We start from the raw sequence: 13,886 nt of genomic DNA on the forward strand, positions 1-13,886 counted from the left end.
AATCAATATTATTAATAGAATTACATATTGTGTGTGCAAATTATACTTTTTTCACTTGTGTACAACTGTCATTTTCTGCCAAAATTTATATTTAAATGAGTGATTTAAACATCAGTTGAATTTCTCGAATGTATAATTACAAATTTGCATAAATTTACATAATATTGTATTATTTTCTTGATTTTATATGTTAATAAATTTTTGAATATATACAAGACGAAATTGAAAATTTCTACTATGTTTCGAATATCATTTCAGATTGTACGCATAAAATATTAAGACTACCGCACACGAATATTTTATGCGAGAATATAATGTGAAATCATTTTATTATCAATTTTATAAAAACTTTTTGTATTGAATCCGAATTTCATAACACACTTACGTATTATAATTATAAAACTGTCGATAATAATCTTTGATAGCCAAATAGAAAATCTTTCTCTGTTTCACGGAAAGATAAAGTGCACGAGAAAAAGACAGGGACGTATTTTGTTTAATGTGCTACTTTAGCAAACTCCACACCTTGAACATCTTACAATTTTGAGCGAAGTAGCTCGATCTTTTTGGCAGCGCGTTTCTGCAAATCGGGCAATTTCATGGCAAGCCCCATGTTGCCTTGAATTTTAACCTTCCCTTGGAAGAAAGCCTTTTGCGGATTTAATTTTCCAGAAATAAAATCCAATATATCGGTGTCATTAATCGTGAATGTTACATCAGGTTTAGTTTTGCCATTGTACTCGACTTTGCCTTTGCCCGTTTTTGCGTCTATAATCCAGTATCCTTCGGCGCCACCGGGACCATTTATAACTTTAAATCCGTAAATTCCACGCATTCTCTCAATCAGATTCTCATCATCTTCCTCCATCGCGATCGCCAATGTCTTGAAGAGCACATCCGCTTGGAAGATACTCGAATCGGCGGCAACATTCACGTTTTTTCTAATTATCGCCTGTTTCGGGAAGCCTAAGCGGTAGAGAGCTACGACGACTGCACCACCTAGACCTATGTTGTGCTGAAGTGCCAATTTTGCGTCCCGCACTTGTCTCTTGCCAGCTTCACCGCGAAGTTGCCAGGTAAGTTCAGCACACTGTGCTAATCCTGTGGCGCCCAGAGGATGTCCTTTCGAGATTAGACCGCCGCTCGGGTTCACAACATACTTGCCACCGTAGGTGTTATTTCCAGCATCTATCATTTTACCGGCATGACCAGAAGCGCACAATCCTAAGGCTTCATAAGTTATTAACTCGTTTGTAGAGAAACAGTCATGCAGCTCTATCACATCTACATCGGTCGGCTTGTAGCGGGTCGATGTGAAAACTTTCTCAGCTGCGTTTCTTGTCATGTCATATCTGCAAAATATCACAATAGAATTAGTAAACTAGCAATTAATTCTATTGGGAAACATGAATACATAATAACTTATTTATTTCTCGTACCCAACAATATTCATACACGATTGAGTGTTAAATGTCGAGGACAAGTCAGTGGACATTTCCATAGCGAGGATTTCGACAGCCTGTGATTCCAGATGATGCTTATACACGAAGTCCTCGTTAGCTAGAATGACAGCTGCTGCACCATCGGAAGTGGGACAACACTGGAGCTTTGTTAATGGTCCAAATATTTTGGGAGAATTCATAATTTGTTGCAAGGTGTATTTTTCTTGGAATTGAGAATTCGGATTGTTTATAGAATGCAGATGATTCTTATATGCGATTTTTGCAAAGTGTTCGAATTTTGTGCCATACTTCTTCATGTGCTCGATTCCAGCATTGCCAAACATTTGAGCGGCAATAGGACTCTCGGACAGACCTATGCAATCGATGATTATAAGATAAACAAGTCAAATATATCAAATACTATTCCATTTTATGTCTAAAAAAATTCTGTAACTGACCTACGATATTTGCCATGAGCTCGACATGCTTATCCATGGGATTTGTGCGATCTGAAAACTTGGACATCAGGGAGCCTCGCTCCATCTTCTCAAATCCAAGTGCTAGAACGCAATCCGCATTGCCACTCTCAACGATCTGTTTGCCAAGGTAGAGAGCTGTGGAGCCGGTGGAACAGTTATTGTTGACATTGTAAATGGGACATCCAGTGAGTCCAATCTCGTAGATTGCCCTTTGACCGCAAGTGGAGTCGCCGTACACGTACCCAACGCAGACGGCCTGTACGTTGTCGTAGGATACGCGTGCATCCTGCAGAGCCTTGGTAACCGCTTCCTTCGCCATTTGCGGATAATCGAAATCATCCCTATGGCCGGGCTTCTCGAACTTGGTCATCCCGACGCCGATCACGTACACTTTCGGCTTGTGAACCATCTTGGCGATCTGTCTCTTCGGGCACGAGTGAAACACCGGGAAATTTCCGTTTAGCAAAACACGAACGGGAACCGTTTTCTTTGCAAGACTTCCTCGTGTGACGAACGTTCAGATTGTGAAAGTAGAAATGGAAAAAGAAATGACACACGTAATGTCGCTGCTACAGGATTACCGAGATTATAGGCGATCAAAGACGTGAGACGTATTTCGTTGGACTTTAATCTTCCATATATTGCGGTAAAAAAACAGAAATTATAATGACAAGGCGGTTTCCAGCGGACTCCAACGTTTTCGATTTACGATAACGAGCCGAACGAGCGACGATCACGTCTCAGTTCTCACCACGGCGCGAATAACGACTAGATCGTTGTCTCTGGTGAAAATAATACACTACGCGCAAGGTGTTACTTAATTGCGACTAAACACGTAAATGTCTCACGCAAAATGTTTCTCGAGGAAACTTTCTATTGAGTTAATAATCATAATAATAATAAAAATATACTTCGCATAAATTTAAAGTTATGCACAATATTTTAATAATTAGATGCGTGAAACATATGATTGTCTTTTATCAGTAAGCCAGTATATTTATGACCTTCAATTGAAGAATAATTATTATTTCATTTCCCTTGCAAATTTGTCCATTTCCTGTATACATTATTTTATGAAACAAAAAAAGAACATATAATAGTAGAGGAAGAATTATGCATTTATATATGATGAGATTAATAATAAAATTCGTGGTATTAAAAAGAATTGTATTTTAAATTGAGAACATTTCCAAATAGACATTTTCAAATGAGAGGCTCCAATTATATTGCTTCCTATTTATAGTAACACGGATTGACATAGACATTCTATTTTTCTTGATATTAAATGAGTAACCAAGACGACAATACTTGTGTGATCAAATGGAAAGAGCTCTCAAAGCAGTTACTTTAGCTTACTTCTACAGCACAAAAGTTGCAGAAACAATGTTGCAACATTGCAACAATATTGCAACGTTATTGAAGCGATATTGCTGCAAGTTCTGTGCTATATGGATACACAAATTTTATCAGCAATATATTCCTGGTGAAAATAAAAATCAGAACATAACTCAAATAGAAGCGTAAACATCTTTTTTATGTTTCGTTGTTTCAATTTTCCTCCTAGAAGCTTTCTATTACTATCCCATTATATTCGACTTACGCTTCGATTTTTATTTTCATCAGAATGAGATTGAATACCATTTAATGACACAAATTGATACATGCGTCGTTTATTTTTTTTATTCATTGAATATTAAGAAAGATAGAACTGACATTAAAATGGAAAGCACCCAGCATCAATGTTATGTTTACGAGGTAAATAAATTAATAAATAAATGTAATGTAATATTTGTCCTTTGAACTACATTTCTTACCTGAAAATCATTGCTGAAATAGCAATATAGCAAATTAAATTATTTTATACATAAACTCTCCTCCCTTTAAAAATTCGAACGTATACACCTGCGCGTTTCATCCGAGGAAGATAAAAGCCGCGAATGAACTAGAATGAACTAACTCGTTAAAGTGTCGCGCATTGGCGTAGACTCATCGAATGTCTACGTCGCTGGACGGCGCTGCGCCGGCCATTGCGCGGTCGTGTTTTGGCCGAGCGAAAAGATGGCGGATTGTTGTTTTCGATATCGTTCGCGCTCACAACACGTCGCCGAGGTACGTCGAGGTTCAGCGCAACTTTGAGGTCAATCCCGCGCGAAAGTTGACATGCCGCACGTGCACCAGTCCCGACTGTGGTAGATACTCGTTGTGCCAGTGACAATCGCCGGTGTGACTGCATCGCGCAGTACTCGTTGCATCGTCTCGGCGTCATTGTCGCCGCCGTTGTGGTGGTGTTAGTGGTGGGCATCGTTGTGGTCGTGATCGTCTTCGTTGCCCCGTGTGAAGGAAGCGGTGTAAATCACACAAAATTTTCGGATCTTGACGAGCAATTCCGACAATTTGTCACCAGCGCGTTCAAGAGTCGCTGCAAATAGGCGCGAGGACGCCATCGAGTCGGTAAAATGGTTACGCATCACTGCGAGTTTTTCTAACCCTCTCTTGTCGCTGTTTACTGCTCCCCCGCAAGAGACACGATTTTGGTTAGGTTACTCAAGTCGAGATTCGCACATCCTATGACACCGGAACGCCGTCGCGCGTGTTCCTCGCGGTGGCCCATGTTGACAATGTGACGCGATATTGGAATCTGCGATTTGATAATCGATGGATAACACATTCGCGATGGCAAACGATTTTGACGCAGAGCAATTTGAGCGGAGGCTTCACGCGCTGAAAGACTCACAGGAGTCTATTCAGGGCCTCTCTGCATGGTGCCTCGATAGAAGACATCATCACAAGAAGATTGTCACCACGTGGCTACAGGTTTTAAAAAAAGGTAAATCATTTTCTGTTCAGTAGAAAAAGCAGCTTTCCTATTGTTGTAAAATTCTTTAATATGATTTTGCTTAATTCCTTACTGGATCTAAATGTATAAACCAATATCATATTAATGAATTTTATAATACTTATGAAACTATTTTATTTGTCGAACGCAGCTATATATATAGATTTATTATGATAGATTTACTCTCATAGATATAAAATATTATCTTATTACAAATAAGAGATAATAAGTTTGCATATTTGTATTAGATTATTCATATATGAAACTTACATAACTCTATCATATTAAATATTCCATATAGCTTCCATTGTCTTAATATTTATTTATTTTTAAAATACATATTGTAGTTACTAAGTAAAGAATGAAATACATAGGTAACATACTAGATGAAATAAATTGTTACATAAAATTAATTTTTTTTATAACAGTGAAAGTGGAACATCGGCTCACACTATTCTATTTGGCCAACGATGTCATTCAATATTCAAAGAGGAAGAATTTTGAGTTTGTGGAGTCATGGGGCACTACTCTGCAACGTGCGACTCCTATGGTTCGCGATGAGAAAGTGAAGCATCGTATTCTGAGAATTTTCAAAATCTGGGATCAACGACAAGTCTACGATGAGGAGTTTCTTGCCGATCTATCCGGCTTAATTTCAGCAGCACCAAAAAAGAAATTGGAGCCTCCACCGACCGCACAGCCTGAAGAGTTTCAGGCAGCTTTGCTCATTTCTACAATGAGGTCTTGTGCGACTCTGGAACAAGCTACTGATGCTAGATTACGTGATCTACGAGAAAGTAACATAGACATAGAATCTGCAGAAGAATTACGTTCGTCGTTAAAGGACAGAAGACGCATGGAAGATGCAGAGAAAGAAATAGATTTAGTCGCTAGGAATGTCGAGAATTATGTTCGTGCATTGGAAGCAGAGATTAGGGAAAGAGCACAAGTGGTTGAATTGTTGGACCAAGCAGATCAGTTTTACGAGACTCAACGTGGGGAAGTTAAAATAGTAACGAATGTAAGTGCCAGATTTTATTGCAAAGTAATTCAATATTGTTAGTTTTTCATATTACATTTTTCATAAATAGGCGTATCGAAATTTTGGCAGTCGTGTCAAGAATTTGAAGAAAAAGTTAGATGAATTACTACCTACGTTCGTCTCGCCTATACCATCACCGGATATAAACGCGCCTTCGCCGAGTCCTGACAGTGATATAGAGCTACCAGGAGAAGAAAGTCAGTCAGTAGCCAATCAGTCGGTAATGATCGACGTAGCACCACCGTCTCTATACGGTTCATATTCTCACGAATATGATCCTATTCCTGTACCTGCACCTGACATGGTACAAGGCAATGAGTCAACAGACTTTACCAATAATTTTCCTTCTTTTATGGGGGGAAATGTAGATTTTGGTAATATGGTAAGAATAAAGCAATAGTTGCATATATATCGTTTTATAAAGAAAAGTTTTGCATTGCTTTAAACATTCAGTACATTATATTATTCTTTTTGTTTTTTTTTTCTTTTTTAGAGAAACATATTTAACGAAACCTCTGAGACATCTCCTGGGATGTCTCAACAGTACAATGAATCTTTAGAGGTAATTATTACATTTACAACATTCTATATTATTTACATTTGCAACATTCTATCAAAATATGCGCTTTATGAGTTCTATGATTTTCAGGCAAAACCAATAGAAGTAATTAATATGAGACCTTCAAAAGATGAACAGAACAATGCAGATTTTAATATATCTAGTTTCCTGAAGACGGTTCTTCCATCATCTGATGGAACGTCAGACTCGAGTGCAATTCCAGGTTTAGGCCTGGACGTTCCCGAAAATCAAGTGGAATCGCCACAACGTCCCAATTATTCGCCTTCGTTAGGGCCTGTAACACCTGTGGTCTCAAGAATGATGAGTAATCAGGGTACACCAGTCGTTAGTGGAGGCGGTAGTTTAAACAATTGTCAGATGAGTCACAGTACCCCAATATCGGTTCGCAATCTACCCGAGTCTCACACCCCTTCTCCGTATTCCAATCAAAACAGTCAAAATAACATAGGTCTCTTTGATGGACCCACCAACAATACAGTTAATCCTTTACCTCCTCCACCCTTACCACCTCTCTTTCTTGATGATGAGAATTGTTACAATAAGTTACCACCAAAATTTCCCACATGGACTCCAGCGAATGAGGGTATTAAGGACTCTGCAAAATGGGAGGAAAAAGGTACAAATAATGTTTTATGATTCAATCGTTAACTTCTTTATGATTCTTTATGATCATTATTCTACAATAATGCATAGTGTTTCGTTATAATAAATTTTGCTACATGTTTAGGTAAGAATAGCATGAATCCTGCATGGCCTGGCGATTGTGATGATAAAAATAAGAATTCCTGGATGGATGGCGATGGAGATAGATGGGACTCCAATAATGATTCCACATGGCCGGTCAATGACAGAACAAAAAATGACATGTTATCCGAGACTCCTGAATCGCCGCCCATGTATGAAAAAGCTGGTTTTGTCGAGCCGGTGGAATACAACGAGCCACAACCACAAGAATCTCTAAATACAACAGGAGATGTAGATCATAGGTAATTTTTACATCAATTTCTATCAGAAACTGTAATTATATACATTATTGTTGTTGTTTTAATTTTTAGATTGTTGATCAATTATATGAGTGATTATTATATGAGTTTCTAATCATTAAAATTTATATATTCTATATATTTTCATATCATTTACAGAGTGATTCCAATGCCAATGACCCGCGAAAATCAGCTACCATATCGCTTGATGAAAGCGGCAGATGTGGATCATCGTAATTTGATCAGTCTGACTGGCAGTCCGGCAAATAACCACAATCCTGGTGAGCCGTCTTCTTTAGCCAATAACAACAATCTATGGTCCACAGGCGATCAGGATTATCGGTGAGTTTTATACTATTTTTATGTCCATCTATTTTTATAGCTAAATATACATTTGTTATATAATTTATATTTATGCTCATATGTGTGTGTGTGTGTGTGTGTGTGTGTGTGTGTGTGTGTGTGTGTGTGTGTGTGTTATATGTATAATCTTTATATGATTTATATAATTTAGGCGACACATGCAGTCTGGTGACATTGTTGAAAGTGTTGATATGGAGATGTCGGACGATGAGACTGACAGCAAGCCGAAAGGCAGGGTTCTTGTCGATCTGAGGTTGCAGGATCGCGACATGCGTGTTGGTGTATCAGTGCCATCGTCTCATCACGACATGGATATGCGTATGATTCCTCTTCCCATTGGGCAAATGCCTGATCCGCATGATAATCCACTAATGCAAGATATGCACTTGATGCGTCCGGGACCACCTCCACCACCGCCGCTACCGCAGTTTCAACATCAGGGTCAAGGTGGTTTCCGACAAGATCAGCCAATAGATTTTCATCCGAATCAACCGAAGTTTCCGCAGAACAGACCACCAAACTTTCTACGGAATCAAGATTTTCATTCAAATCAACAAGAATTTCATCAACTTCATCAGTCGCAACAAGATTTTGAATATCGCGATAGAGAACACAATATCCGTTCGAAGCAAGATTTTTTGGCGGAATCGCCGGGACGTGGGAGATATTCGCAATCGGCGGATCATCAACATCAACACGACAATCCACCCTTTCATAGAAACGAATGGAATAATCGCGGTCGTGGATTTCCGAGGAACCGCCGGGATAGATACTCGGAAGATCACAATGTACAAAAGCAGCGGAACAATTTGTTGAATAGTCGCAAGTCGAGATCGCAGGATCAACAGCACCATCAGTCACCATCGGAGATTCCACCCAACAATAGACCATTACTGCAACTACCTGACACCATCTTCGATGAGAAGAGTATGCCGATTGGCTTACCGGAATTTGATCAGGATAACATACTATCTAACACTCAAACAGAACCGGAACATAATTCTGATAACTGTCAGAATTCTTTAGTACCACATGTACAACAGACTTTGCACGACATGCCGAGTTCTTTTGACGATTCTGAACGCAATCAACAACAGCAGAATTGTCAGTTAGTCTCTGATGAGCAACGGGCATCGTCTTTGACTGAATCGGAAGATCAGTCATCAACGATAAATCAAACGATGGTTATTCCGATAAGGACAGATAACGTTGGTGATGAATCACAACATGTCCCTATTTCAGAATGCGAGGAGCATGTTGAGTCGACTGAACACTCTGATTTCACAGAGAAGACAAGTGCGACTGATGAACTGACTAATCAAGAACAGAATGTAAATTCTACGGAAACGGAGTCATTAGATGAGTCAATGACCATAATAAATAAAGAGATAAAAAGAACAGCAAACGGTGATTGCGACGAGCAAAGTCACGAAGAAGGAAGCCCAAACAAAAAAAGGCCTCTCTTGCAGAACGGACCGCCAATGCTAAACGATGACCTGTCTGGCCTGAATGGTCCCACACCGACGGATTTACATCCTGCCATAATATACGAATACGATGGATCAAATTTCCGACCACGCATTGGTGCACCTTTCCCGCTCTGGCGAGGCGGACTACCTCCTCCACCTTCTTCTAGAGGAGGCAGAGGAGGTTTTAGAGGTGGGCTCTTGGGGATACCGCGAGGTCCATGGATGGACAGAGGACCACGCGGTCCTATAGTTGGCAACTTCTTACCAAGAGGATTGAAACGTGGAGGCAAACAATTTTGGGGCGGCGGTTTCAGAGGCCGGGGACGAGGCAGTAACTGGTAGATAAAGAGAAAAACTTTGAGACTCGACGACTCCGTCGTCGTAATCTGACCGGATACATATGCGAAACGCGTTTCGCTCTCTGTAAATAAACAAACAGACACGCTTCGCCATTCACATCACACGCGCATCCACCCACTCGTTCACACACACACACACACACGCGCGCGCGCGCGCGCGCGCGCACGCACATTTAATATATACACGTACATAAAAGTAGATACAGAATCAGTTGGTTCTAAACAGTGAGATCTTCAGTGATGAAGATTCTTCACATTCTCCTGTGCGATTGATTCGCCTATATAAATATATAAATAACAAAACTATAGATATATATATATATATATAAACATATAGCTATATACATACTTAGTACATGTTTTGTTAAGATCTTAACGAGTGTTATCGAAGCGGCTTGCGTTCGCATACATGTATATACATGTGTACACATATATGTGCTATTATCGAGCTCAGTAAATGATTAGGGGCAACATAAGGGGGAATCTGAACGCGATATGTCGTCGTTTATAGTTGCTGCGATAATGACTACAATCATCACTCCCATAGGTTTTTATGTCAGGAGGATTTGTGTTTATGTATGCGCTGAGAGAACTAATGATAAATTCGCCATCTCGTGAAGGAGGGTCAAGCTTTGAGCGAAGTTGAACACTGGAAATCGTAAAAACTACAATAATTAATTGACGATAGTTAATTGACAGCATCGATTGGAACCGAGCGTAATTTCACTGAGTTCAAATTTCCGTGCTGTAAATTTACGAAAATAATCACTATAAAATGATAATATGAGCGGAAAATGAACTCTCTCTTTCTCTCGAAATTACGACAGTTTCAATTTTTTTACTAATAATATGTGTTTCTGACCTGATCACTATCCATATTCTATGGTCCATGTTTCAAAAGTCTTCTGTTATTTCCTTTCCTTGTCCACCTTCAAAATAAGAATTGCAATCACTTGTTTCCTTCCCACCTATGCCTCAACTCATCTGACTGTGTTCTCCACCGTTTGGTCGAGATTCATTATAAGAGAAGAGAAAAAGAAAAAATGGAAAATATACAGGCGTGTCAATGAACATTTTTAAAGTGTACTAATAAAATACAGTGTTTACGTTCTGGTCCGCTTCGTACATTTTCCCTATTGTTATTTCTCGTTTGTACTTTGTAGATGATGAGTGTTTCTTCTCGATCGTAAATTGTTCTTATTCATAAGAAAGAAATCGCAATAATTAATTTGTCAGTTATCTAAAAACTCAACCGAAAGCGTCACATTTAATTTGTTTTATGTTGAAAACACAAAACAAATTAAATATGAAAAAATTATAAATTATATTTTATAATTTATGTTATGTGAAAAAATTATAAACTATATTTTATGATTTATGGTTTTTCACATTTTATTTTTGTTTTCAACATAAAACAAATTAAATGTAAAAAAATTATAAATTATAAAATTATTATAAAATTGTTTTTAATATCGATTGAAAGATGAGCTTATAAAATGCTCTTGTAATAACTAATATTTTTCTATATTTATGATTGAAAAAAGAGATTATAAAATGAATAAGGCTTTAATGCCGAAACGATACGCTTGCTTAGCTATTCGCAAAATTCTTTATTGTTTTGCAATTGCTTGTGTATTCAAATATCGCCAAATTATTAATCACGAATTTCGAATTTTTGTTTAGAAATCTTTTAAAAATAAATTAATTTGTCCTTCAAAAATTTATTTTTATTTTTATTTTATTATGTCCTTCGAAAATCAATTTTAATTTTTATTATATCGATCAGTGCATTTATTTTCTCTGCGGTTTTCCTACTATAGAAGAGATTGTATTGTTTTGTTGAAAGCAAGCGAATCGTTGACACTCGAATTGAGTGTAACAAGTGCAAAAAACCCATAAAATTCTCTCTCTCTCTCTCTCTCTCTCTTTCTCTCTAATTGTTTAACAAATAATATTGAGGATCTTTCTCTCTACAGCTCTCAAGTTTGATCGGTGAAACTATATTTCTGTTCTCGGACGACACCGTTTTACCGACGCACACGGGTCATTCGTGACTCGTAAATATGTTATTGTTACGATTATTGCGAGAACGTAAAACGCACGTATATACTATCTCGACGTATATATCTAACAATTCTCTTTTTTCTTTTCTTTTTTTTTTTTCACAAGTATCGCGATCTCAAGATGCACTGCCTTACGCATTTCTCATTTATGATTTTTTTTTCCGTACGTAATTGCAAAAGTACGAAAAAGAGATGCAATTTTATATCGATTGTGACTCGCTGTCCGTTTCGTTCTTTTCCAAGCCCGCGATAATAGTGATTGAATTAGATTAGAATACTATTCAGCGAGTGAAAACGAAGAGTATATTGCTTTAGATTACGCGGGAGGGTTTGGGGAAGGGGGCGAGAAGGAAGAAGAGGGATGGGATACGCGTGGAATATTGCGGCTGCAATGTAATTTCATGAACAGGCTATCCAAAATGGCGATATCCAAAATGGATAGTATTTTCGAAGATCTGTTCTTGCGTCGAACGGCCGGATATGAAACTTCTGACACTTCCAGAAGATGTAGGATATATCCAGAAGATATATTTACGATATAGGCTGTCTCGGAAGAGATGTGAATTAGTAACAGAATTTTATCCCCGCGATATGTATATAGTTTACCATTTTCCCTTTCTTTCGAAGAAAATAAAATTACACAATAATTTTTCTTTTTCTTAATTAAAATACGATCATAAAAATATTAATAACGCATTTATGTTTTCGATCTATTTATTGTGTATTTGTAAATGTATTAGCAAAAGTTGTGTGGAATTGTAGTCGATTTGTGATCTTAAATAAGATAACTGTTAATTAATATAATATATTATACAAATAGTTGAATAGATAATTTATCAGCTTCAGTGTTGCAATAGAAATTAATGAAGTTCCTTACAGATGTTAGAATGTGAAACAATTGAAAGTTTGCTGAGAATTACAATAAAATATGTCGAATAAGTTATTTCAATAAACAGGGTGCTCTTTGTATATAAACGACAGAATCTTGTTTCTTTAATAATTATTTTATCCATTTTTTTATATTAATAGAAACATATCTTGATGTTAAATGATGGGAAATATTCTATTAATGATAAAAGTTGTATAAAGAAAGTAAACTTGATAATCTTCTAATCTTTTTATTTTTGAAGATAAATCAAGGCTTGAATAGTAATATAAAATAAAAATTTTAAACAAACAAAAATTTTTCTAAAATCTTTTTGCAGTGTTATTACTGATATACATCACGTTTGAGACAGCCTGTACATTCGTATACATACTACGCATTTTCTTCGAGAAGTTACATTTTGCACTTAAAGTTTTAATAATGGAATCGCCCTTGATTATTGAGAGTTTTAGCTAGAGCAACTTATATAAATTTATGAGAGTTTTAGCTAAAAGTGCCTTTTTTATTAAAGCGAATCTCCATCTTGTTTTGTGGGGGAAAATGTAACATCTTATTTTTTGATGGGGTAAGAAAAATGTACATGAACAAATTACGAATACTTCTATAATTTAATTAGTCGAATATATGCACGAATAATGAAAGGAGAGAATGAAATAGAGTGTGTGTGTGTATGTGTGCGTGTGTGTGTGTGGTGGTGGTGTGTGTGTGTGTGTATGTATGAGAGCGAGTGGGATAGAGAGAGTGAGAGAGGGTAGGAAGTAGAGAATCGATTCAGAGTTCTATTAATAAATGAAGTACGATTATTTCAGCGAATTATCATGTATATACATTAAATTAATGTTTAATTAATTAATTTTACATTAACGTTAAAGTTAACAAGTTTTATATCAGGATATAAAACGAATGTGCATACTGTGTATGCGAAAAGTTTTGTACATTGCTTAATAAAAGATTGATCTTTATTATTGCAAGTCCAATTTATTTTTATAATTACAAAGTATTATATATTTTTTATTTACTACGTACCAACGTAGATAAATTATATGTTGATGTCAATTTACTTTTGAAAATACTTGGGTAATAAAAAATTATCAGTTATAGATATTTTGTTTTCTAAACTTTTATGAAATATATTTATTATATTTTTATAATAAAAATTGAGAAAATTTAACATTTGAAGTTAGTTATTCTTAAAAGGATAACTTTATATTGTAAAAAGATTTTTGATCAAAGAAATACACTTTTATATTGTATTAATTTTTGCTAGAATTTAGAACAAGATCTTTCTTTTATTTGAAGTCAATTTCTATGAAAAACATAAAAATTTATATATAAATTTTGTATTATGTTGTTTTTTACTTATACGTAATTACTTTTATATTAT

General features: G+C 36.6%; 2 protein-coding genes across 2 annotated transcripts; one reads left to right on the top strand and one right to left on the bottom strand.

Moving 5' to 3' along the window:
• Positions 1-414: 414 nt before the first annotated feature.
• LOC108691325 (non-specific lipid-transfer protein) lies at positions 415-3,865 on the bottom strand. The gene is made up of 4 exons (XM_018199014.1): positions 3,736-3,865; positions 1,901-2,418; positions 1,440-1,815; positions 415-1,352 (listed from the first exon to the last, which is right to left on the bottom strand). The coding sequence occupies exons 1-4, from the start codon at positions 3,744-3,746 to the stop codon at positions 536-538; spliced, it is 1,722 nt and encodes a 573-aa protein (XP_018054503.1). The 5' UTR covers positions 3,747-3,865; the 3' UTR covers positions 415-535.
• Positions 3,866-3,916: 51 nt separating this feature from the next.
• Positions 3,917-9,734, top strand: LOC108691324. The gene is made up of 8 exons (XM_018199013.1): positions 3,917-4,748; positions 5,186-5,778; positions 5,849-6,181; positions 6,293-6,361; positions 6,449-6,995; positions 7,107-7,365; positions 7,522-7,704; positions 7,877-9,734. Exons 1-8 carry the CDS (start codon positions 4,577-4,579, stop codon positions 9,534-9,536), a joined length of 3,816 nt encoding a protein of 1,271 aa, XP_018054502.1. The 5' UTR covers positions 3,917-4,576; the 3' UTR covers positions 9,537-9,734.
• Positions 9,735-13,886: the final 4,152 nt, after the last annotated feature.

This window comes from Atta colombica, unplaced genomic scaffold (genome assembly GCF_001594045.1).
Source record: "Atta colombica isolate Treedump-2 unplaced genomic scaffold, Acol1.0 scaffold45, whole genome shotgun sequence".
In the NCBI taxonomy this organism is placed as follows: domain Eukaryota; kingdom Metazoa; phylum Arthropoda; class Insecta; order Hymenoptera; family Formicidae; genus Atta; species Atta colombica.

What these genes read in the sequence shown, in the direction of transcription:
- LOC108691325 (XM_018199014.1), bottom strand. An exon ending in GCTCATGGCAAATATCGTAG is followed by an intron (nt 1,816 to 1,900) that starts GTCAGTTACAGA and finishes TCGATTGCATAG; the next exon opens with GTCTGTCCGAGAGTCCTATT. An exon ending in TCGTGTATGAATATTGTTGG is followed by an intron (nt 1,353 to 1,439) that starts GTACGAGAAATA and finishes GATATTTTGCAG; the next exon opens with ATATGACATGACAAGAAACG.
- LOC108691324 (XM_018199013.1), top strand. Translation starts at nt 4,577, where the DNA reads ATGGATAACACATTCGCGATGGCAAACGATTTTGACGCAGAGCAATTT. An exon ending in ATGTAGATTTTGGTAATATG is followed by an intron (nt 6,182 to 6,292) that starts GTAAGAATAAAG and finishes TTTCTTTTTTAG; the next exon opens with AGAAACATATTTAACGAAAC. An exon ending in ACAGGAGATGTAGATCATAG is followed by an intron (nt 7,366 to 7,521) that starts GTAATTTTTACA and finishes TATCATTTACAG; the next exon opens with AGTGATTCCAATGCCAATGA.